We start from the raw sequence: 10,000 nt of genomic DNA, 5'->3' as shown, positions 1-10,000 counted from the left end.
CGAGATTATTCGCGAGATAATCCTCGAAGGAACATCTCTTATCAGGGCTGCGCCACCCCCCCCAAAAAAAAAAAAAAAAATATATATATATATACATATATCCCCCCCCCCAAAAAAAAAAAAATATATATATATATATAATGATGCTATGTATAAACACGCTTGCTGAACAAGGGACTGTAGAAAAAAAGAAACCTTCAAAATGCCTATATTGAGTCACCAAAAACGCCCTGGAAAAGAATCTACACATGGGAGGAATTTTTGTCCACTAGAGAGGCACCTCACAGGACCTGGGGGAGCGCACTGCCACTATTTGCAAAAGAAATGATCACCGATAATGACAAATTCCTAAAGCTATGTCTATTAAACCAATAAAACCAACGTCGGGTTTCACACGACGTCCTATCAAGGGGAAATGCACAGAAGCTACCCAATACCTCCAAATAAGGGTTGTGTACACCATTTGATCATTCCAGTTCCAGGCAAAAAAGAGGTACAAGACCTCGAAGTTGACAGTTCCTGGCTATACAAATGGATATCTAACAGAAATTGTATCAGAGAAATTTGCTCAAATATTGTTGCTGTCTTATAATTATTTCATAATGATAATATTATTATTAATAATAATGATAATAATAATAGTAATGATAATTATAATAATGATAATCACAATAATTATTATCATTAATATCATTATCATTATTATTACCATTATTATTATTGTTATTATTATTGTTATTATCATTATGATTAATATTATTACTATTGTTTTGATATTATTATCATTATTGTTATTATTATTATTTTTAGTACTATTATCATTTCATTATTATTATCATTACTATTATTATTATTATTATTATTATAATTATTATTATTATCATTATTATTACTATTATTATGTTTTTTGTAAAGATATTCATATATATACATATATAAGGTGCACATTCACTCATACCTTTGTTATTATATATCCACATATCCGGAAAGACATAAACAATCTCTTTAATCTATATGGAAAATCGGGAATACTCACAAAAAACCAAAAGCTATAAGAGCGCATAAGACGACTGTTGCGTCTAAAATATTCCACACATCTCTAAAATAAGATCCCGGATGGCAAACAACTCCTAAATCAACAACCTGCAAATCATTCAAAGGATTAAAATAAGCCTCAAGAATCCTTCAAGGATTCAGCAAGGGGGAGAAGAATTGGCTGCCATTCGTTAGGATTTCCTGGTAACTGTGAGACAAGAAAGATAAAGAATGCGAATGAATGTACCGTAGTTTTATGTAGAATATATATATACATTGATATACAAACACGTGTGTATTTTCTTCAAGCGAGATTCTTTTTAGAATGTATTTATATATAAAGGTAAATGTGTATTATCTGCACACACACACACACACACACACACACACACACACACACACACACACACACACACACACACACACACACACACACACACACATATATATATATATATATATATATATATATACATACACAAACAAATATACATACGCACACGAGGTCCATGTGTATAATGATAATAAATGTATCCTCCAGTTTCGTTGTATGTAAACCCACAACCCTGACAACATCTGGCATTCGACCTCGGGTCCTCCCGTAGATCACTCAAGAACGAAAATCGGACTGTTGGCTCCGTTGTATTAGTGACTGCGGGTCTCTTTCTGTGTCGCCATCTCGTTGTAGTACGAGAGAGGGATCAATCGCCGCTTATCAGCTCTCAGCGTGTTGAAAGGTGGAAGGAAAGCAGCAGAAACTGTAAGGGATTTTGTGCCGATTCCGCGGACCAAGGCTCAACGCCTCGGGAGCAGAGCTAAGGTAGGTTACGAGTCTGAGGGTGAACAAGAAGAAGGTGACGTGCCTACGCCAGGAGGCGCTTAGCTGAGGCCCGAAGTCGTGACCTTATCCCTATGCACTTTGACAGTTGGGGAAGGTCACAGTCACTGCTGAGAATGAGAACAAAGATGGTTTAGACGTGGCAACGCTGCTGGTTTTGCCGGCCACATCCTATGGGTCACCAGATAATGGAAAAGGTATAGACTTCATTTCAGTCGAAATCCTTGAGTCGAGCTATAGAACTGTCCTTGGCGGCCGACACAAGGATGCACTTGTCATCCAGCCTCTTTTCAAGGACAAATGAGATCGGTAGATGCATGGTAACTATGGTGGGATCGCCCTGATGACCATCGTAAACAAGATCCTGAACAGAGTTCTGCAGACCTCGAGCGAGTTCTCCTTCGGGAGATCTAGTTTGAGTTCCGGAAAGAACGCGGAACTATCGGCATGGTCAAACACCTCCAAGAGAAGTCTCGGGAATGAAATGTTGTCTTGTGCTCGGCGTACTTGAATCCCTGGAAGGCCTTCAACAATGTGAGTGGCAACGAAAAGCCCGTGGGTGGTCATGGTCTAGCCACGGCTGCCCCCAGAAAAGTGACTGGGTATGTCGACTGGAATCCAGTACAGCGAGGAGTATCTATCCCATGCCTGGACTCAAACGATGGTGAAGCAAGGCTGTGTCTTTGTTCCTTCCAGGCTCAGTATGACGTTCTCTACCGGAAGGTACCTTCAAGTACGCGAGCACGGTCTCTGACAGCTCAGTCTGAAGCCTCAGAAGGCTGGAATTCAGAACGACATAAATGACACCTTGTTTGTTGACGGCAGTCCTCGTAAGGCTGCCTTAGGAACTGACATGCGACACACAGTTGTTAAGTCTTGTTACCTGATACGACTTCTGTCTCATGATCAGCACAAAGAAGACGGTGCAAGTGCATCGTTGAGTTTGAGGAAAGTTCTACACTAATAAGACGCAGCCAGCAGCCCAATTTTCTTCATAGTGAGATGCAGAAGGCATGGAGGCCTTCCCCAAATAATGTGAGCTCTGTGGATTTCCAATACCACTTGAGGAGAAAAGTATTATCATTATACATGTCAGTATACATATTGATATGTATATATTCATATGAGCATATGTATATTTATGCATAAACGTAAACTTATGATAATACACATGTGTTATATATGTATAAAATACATATATATTTCCACGTGCATGTACGTGGGAAATTGTATGTAATATCTTTTCTAATCACTTTTACGTTGTACTTTTTTCGACTATGGAAGTGTAGAATTACAATATACCATTTTAAAGACAAACTGACACATATACGTACATAATTGTACATATCAATGAGAAATAATTCCTGCGTCAGAATTCGTGGTTTATGCAAATTCTAATATGACAAGCAGTATAAGAGATGACAGTGTTTAAGACAAAGAAAAAAAGAAAAAAAAATAGGGACTCATTACCCAGCTCATGTCATAAGTGAGTCTTGTTTTATTTTTCACAAAACCCTGTCTCGCACTCCACCTTTATTTTTCTTGTCTGTTGGAAGGAAAATCCTAACTTGTTCTTGGCTTGGCAGGGAACAGAGAAGAGGTGAAAGGAAGAGGGGGAGTTATAGTCAGTAGTCAGAGAGAAAGAGAGAGGGAGAGAGAGAGAGAGAGAGAGAGAGAGAGAGAGGTTGGGAATTCTTATGGAGCATCATCGCGGAGCACGGCGCGAGTACTGGGCTGCTTCCTAAGCACCGACTCAACCCACGGGGCAATTCGTCGACTGGGAGTTGCTTGTTTGTCTATTCGAGTTGCTACAAGGAGTACAGGGATGGAAATCAACTCAATATAATTCCATTTATACATAAAAAGGGTTTGGAAATTACTAAAGTAACCTGAAAGTAAATAAAAAATATCATAATGATGACGACGATAATGAAATGAAGGTGATGGTAGACCACAGGATTGAAGTAGACTGTAAAGATATATGTGTATATATATATATATATATATATATATATATATATATATATATAGTATATATATATATATGTATATATATATATATATATATAGTATATATATATATATATATATGTATATATACACACATTTTTATATTTGTACATATGCATATAGAGAAAGAGAAAGAGAGAGAAAAGCAGAGAGAGAGAGAGAGAGAGAGAGAGAGAGAGAGAGAGAGAGAGAGAATCCGCGTATGGAATATACGATGAAGAAAATTTGGGAAAATGATTTAAACTTTGTACCTGAAATCCATGTGATTTCAGTTATCATATTTCTTAAAACAGTAGTGATAGTCTTTGGTGATATCAGGATCAATAGAAAACACAAGACAAAAAAAAAAACAAAAAAAAACAGAAATAATAAAGGTAGCAAATGTACACTACGTTCCAGTTCTTATTAAGTTCAGGAGAAATGAGAAAATGTCTTTCTATTACTGTAAATATTAAGAAATCAGGTGATGTTACGGTCTGGGAAGCAAAGATGCTTCGTTGAATAAATGTATGGGTTGAACATTTTTAGAAGCTCTGCCAAGGGATTCGAACCCCGACCTGTGCGTGCATAATCACGAAGTCAAGACGCTAGCGACTGAGCTACATGTGATGGTTCAAAAGGACTGTACCAGTCCCCGACCACACTTCACGTAACTGCAGAAGACGTAGTCTCATTTTCATCCAATCCCCGTATTAGGCGAGCCCTCCGACAAGTTGTGTATGTTTAAGACATGTATGGGTGTATTATTACTCACAGTTGTGATGAGAGAATGAATAAAAGAAATCAGGATTTATAAAAAAAAAATCAATAGTAACAATTATTGTAGTTGTAGTGATAAGGATAATACTAATTTCACTAATGTTGGTGTTATATAATGATAACCTAGTAAAAGTTGAGATAGTGAATCATAGGCGAAATCAATTTTACAGTAATGATAAAAGAAAAGAAATGATAATATGAATAATTACAATGATAATGATGACGATAATGAAAAAGTAATTATAATGATAAAGTTGATAATTGTAATGATCATGATAACTGTATAGTAGCAACAGCGATAATAGTCTGGATAATGATTATGACTCGCATTGGTAAAGAGGAGAGAGAGAGAGCAATAGAGAGAGAGAGAGAGAGAGAGAGAGAGAGAGAGAGAGAGAAGATGATGTAGAGAAAATATCTGGGACGTTTTTTGATGACAATATTAAGATGAAAAAAGGAAAGAAGATAACTAAGCTAAAGCCGTATAGATGTCAAAAAGACGAATTAGGTCGTTATTGGCAGTGAAGAAAGGGTAGTGAGTTTTCTATTTGATAACTAGGATAACTAGAATAATAAGAGATGTAGGTGTGGGTGTTGTAGGTATAAGCAATTAGTAAATGAAAAAGTCTAGTTTTAGTGGCGGTAGTATATAAGGGGATTAAGGTCAGAGGATAAGATTTTTTTTTCAGGGAACAAAGGGAACAGATCAATCAAGGATTGGTACATGAACAGTCAGTATACGTATAGCTTGATACAACCAAGTCAAAGACATTGCAAATCAAACAATTTTCATTAATTTTTTTCACTGCTATATTCACACTCCGAACACGGATTACTGTATGCATTGAAATCAACGTTACATATCAATTCAACCGGTTTCACGAACGAAATAGAATGAGAGAGAGAGAGAGAGAGAGAGAGAGAGAGAGAGAGAGAGAGAGAGAGAGAGAGAGAGAGAGAGAGAGAGAGAGAGAGAGAGAGAGAGAGAGAGAGGTAAAAATAAAGGAAATGAGACAGACAGACAGGCAGAGAATGAGAGTGAGATATTGAGAGAGAGAGAGAGAGAGAGAGAGACAGACAGACAGAGAAAGAGTAGGAGAGAGAGAAAGAGAGAGAAAGCGAGAGAGGGAGAGAAAAGGAGAGAGTATTATCTATATTCATATTAAGACATTAAATCGTTAGATAAATATATATGCATGTATGTAGATATATATACGTATATAAGTGCTGCATATCTGTGTTTATGTGTGTGTGTTTGTGTGTGTGTGTGCGTGCGTGCGTGCGTGTGTGCATGTGTGTGTGTGTGTGTGTGTGTTTATGTGTGGGAGTGTGTATTTCTTTATTTGCGTTTGTGTTTGCGTGTGTGTGTGTGTTTTGATAAGTATGTTTATATTTATCTATATTCACATTTATATTATACTCAAACAGACACAAGCACACACGCACACGCACTTACACAAACACTCACACACTTACACACACACTTACTCACACACACACATACACACACACACACTCACACACACACACACACACACACACACACACACACACACACACACACACACACACACACACACACACACACACACACACACACACATACACACACACACACACACACACATACAAAGACACATACACATTTGTGGATATATGTCTCTGTATGGGTTTGTTTTTGTGTATATTTGTATGTGCATGTGTTTGGTATTGTATGTATGTATGTGTGTGTGTGTGTGTGTTGCGTGTGTGCGCGTGTTTGTTTGTAAGAATGTTCATATTCGTGTTTATAAATTGCGTTTATGAGGTTGTTTGCATGCGTGTGTATGAGTGTTAGTATATTTCTGTTTGTATTCATGTTTATGAATATATTTGTATGCGTGTGTGTGTGTATGCATGAGTGTGTGTGCGTGTGTGTATGTGTGTGTGTGTGTGTGCGCGCGCACATTTGATTAAGTGTGTGTATGTGTGCGTGCAATTATGTAATTGTGTGTGTGTGTGTGTGCGTGTGTGTATGTGTGTGTGTGTGTGTGTGTGTGTGTTTGTCTGTAGGGGCTTTGGGTATTATATGTGTTATCCTATATATGTATGCATATGTATGCATATTGCATGTATGCATATATATATGTATATCTGCTTATTTATAAAATACATGTATAAATATACATATATACAAATAAATATATGCATTGTGTATTGAACACTTATATTTACGTATTTGTTTATAGCCATACACATATACATACATACATATATATATATATATATATATATATATATATATATATATATATATATATATGCATGTATATATGTTTGTATGTATGTATGTATGTATTGTATGTGCGTCATATATGTATGTAAGTATGTATGTGTGTATATACTTATGTATCTATCGTGGGGAACTTTTCACATTATTATACAGCAAATCATATATGTATGTATACATGTATCGTTTATTTCTCAAAAAGGGACAAGCAGATCCCTTTCTTGGCGTAAGGGGGTGTATCAAGCTATGGATTAGCCTATAGTGTCTACTAGGGGGGTTTGTGGGGCGGGGGAATACACCAGGGGACGCCTACTTGTAGATATCGTTACCAAGACCACGGTCGAGGGAGGCGGGTGGGGGTGGGGGTGGGGTTGTTAGGAAAAACGAGTACACGCTACATTTTTTCTACTGTAAATTGAAGAGTTGGGCAAACATCGAAAAACGTGTGATGTAGGACATCAATCTGTGATTCTTAGAGTACATTTAAGGACGTTTCCATTAAGGGAAGTGGTACAAACTATGGAAAATGGTGTATAAGCATATTTGAATATTATATACAGATATGTCATGAAGAATTATCTTTCATTTATTATCACACATATAATATATATATATCATTCTATTTAAAGACCATTGGTAGGAAGGTAAGAGGGACCTTATGAGGAGGTGAGAGCTATTTAGATTAAAAACAAACATACAGTTATCATACTTAGAGTAAGAGGAAACGAAAAACAATGTTTAGGGGACGAATGGGGAAATAAATGACGTGTGTTGGATTTGGACTTACTAAACACTACCCTTGGTGCTGCTCGTCTAGGTCCATCAAAAGTTCGGATGGAGACAAAAATAGTCAAAGCCAAAAATGTCAAATGTATCGAGGCAAGAAGGAAGTCTCAGAGGGCGTGGAAGAGGTCCAGGTTGTCTGGGAAGGGAGATGCAGAATGGGTGACGGAGAAGGGAGAGGCCGGTCAGATTGGGAGATGGGGCAGGGTCGGCCGGGGAAGGGGGATACGAATAGGTGCGAGTTCCGGAAAAATGGCCGGAACGTTCAAAAGACGAGGGTGTTGTCTGAGGTATGGAAAGCGATTTTGACCGGAAATAGGAGCTAAGGAAGAGGTACAAAAATATATATACATATTCTCTTCGTCGAGAAGAGAAATCTGTGGTTCTAGGAGATTTGAAATGGGAAGCACGAAAGGATATTAAAAGTGTAAAAAAAGAAGTGCAGAAACTGAGAGCATGTACAATGCTTCAGTACACACAAAAAAACTGACACATTGGTACTTAAAAGTGATTCTACAGTTGTGGCAGAATCCGTGAAGCTTAGACAGAAATATCTACTTAACATGTAGAGAGAAGAAGAAGAAAAAAATAACAGAGAAAGAGAAGTAACTATATAGAGACTGAAAGGAGTGAGGCGGGAAATAAAACTAAGGAGGAAGAGGAAGAGGAAGAGGACGTTGCAAATACGAAGTGCAGTTCTACTCACACAATATCAAAACACAAAGACACGGCAGCACATATGACAACCACAGAATCCATGACGTTCCAGAAATCCCTGAGGTACGATCCAGGATGAAACAACACCCCAAGATCTATGACCTGTACAGAAGGAGACAAACACACATGTTGACTGTGGTGGTGGTGGTGGTAGTGGTGGTGGTGGTGGTGCCAGTGGGGTACGTAAGGCGGCATTTGTCTGGTGGTGGTGGCATCGGTGGGAGCGGGGCCGACTACGGGATTTGTCAGGCGGTGGCCATGTGAACTAGCTGGACTCTTGTGATTATAACTTCTGTTGTGGCGACTGTGTCATCTACGGACACTGCAGTGTTGGTGGTGACGCCTGGGGGTGGGTACTGGTGTGTTGGTAGACAACAGTACTACGGTGTGGTGCTGCTGATCTTAGTGGTGACGGAATGAATGACTGAGATGATAACTATGACTGACTCTATCATGATGATGATATTCCGGGTGAAGATAACAAATCCAATGACGATGATGCTAATGATTCTTATGATTGTGATAACTAATACTATTATCACTATCACTTTATCGTTATTACTATTATCATAATGATTTCCAACTTCATTGCTAGTACTAGCTGTATGGTTATAATGACACTGATGATGATGATGATGATGAGGATAATGATAATGATTCCTCGTTCTGATCATAAACCTATGGGTAGTTGCAGGCCAAATGAGACAACAGTTTAGCGTCGTTAACTCTTCCCTATCAGGAGGCTAGAACGGTTCCCCTTACAAAGGACTTTGTATCAAGTTATTTAATGATTCGTGCCCTTGGTCCAACTCACTGGCGACAGGGTTCGAACTACCTTCACCTCGACCTCCGCCACAAGTAGCGACGTTCTAATCCACTTGGCCAGCGAATCATGATACAAGGATTGAAAGTAATTGTTATTATAGGGATGATACTAGCCGCCGTATTGGTCTTTGCACTGGAGGTCAGGATGTATGGCGTCGCGTGAACTGTCAAGGACAATAGTGGATCATATGACGGTTGAGACAGACGCCCACCGGACTGGGTCTAACAGGGGGTTTACACGGATCTAACGGTTCGTCGAACGCGGTTCGACAGACACGTGTTTAAAGTGACGTGTGAACGGGGTATTTGGTTGTCGAACACGTTGGTTAAACCCCAAATACCCCGTTCACACGTCACTTTAAACACGTGTCTGTCGAACCTTGTTCGACAAACCGTTAGACCGTATGAACCTCCTCTAAGGCTCTAAGCCGAGGGAGGGAATTGTCGCCTCAGAGACGATGTCCCGCGTACCAATACTCAGGAAAATAATTACTAATGACTGCATGTTCGTTAGTCCTTCGTTACTGCACCCTGTGCTGAACTGTACAGCTATCCACAGCTGCTGTGGATATAAGGAACAGACAAGTGCGACAACAAGGACCTTAATGTCTTGGTCGGGGTGCTCGTTCGGGGTGGTCAGCAAGAACCTTAACATCTAGATCGGGCTGCTTATTCGGGGTGGTCAGCAAACAGGCAGTTTATATTCAGTTTGCCTGAGGGATTCGACCGTATAACTACCCGAATCGGATGATGAATGGATGAAA

General features: G+C 38.9%; 1 protein-coding gene across 10 annotated transcripts in view; it reads right to left on the bottom strand.

Annotated features, from left to right (window-relative positions):
• The window catches only part of cac (calcium voltage-gated channel subunit cacophony), a 775,822-nt gene that overhangs the window by 176,331 nt on the left and 589,491 nt on the right, over nt 1-10,000 (bottom strand). For 9 of the 10 annotated variants that reach the window (XM_076210759.1, XM_076210761.1, XM_076210766.1 and 6 more), the window contains one exon: nt 8,401-8,513. In XM_076210759.1, the coding sequence (XP_076066874.1) occupies nt 8,401-8,513 (113 nt within the window). Of the gene's footprint in view, nt 1-1,036; nt 1,144-8,400; nt 8,514-10,000 lie in introns of all 10 variants that reach the window. The other variant, XM_076210769.1, reaches the window with a different exon arrangement.

Source organism: Oratosquilla oratoria, chromosome 27 (assembly GCF_046742065.1).
Source record: "Oratosquilla oratoria isolate Oo_2021 chromosome 27, ASM4674206v1, whole genome shotgun sequence".
Taxonomy (NCBI): Eukaryota; Metazoa; Arthropoda; class Malacostraca; order Stomatopoda; family Squillidae; genus Oratosquilla; species Oratosquilla oratoria.
Note: the sequence above shows the minus strand (reverse complement) of the source record. Positions and strands in the feature narration are given on the sequence as shown.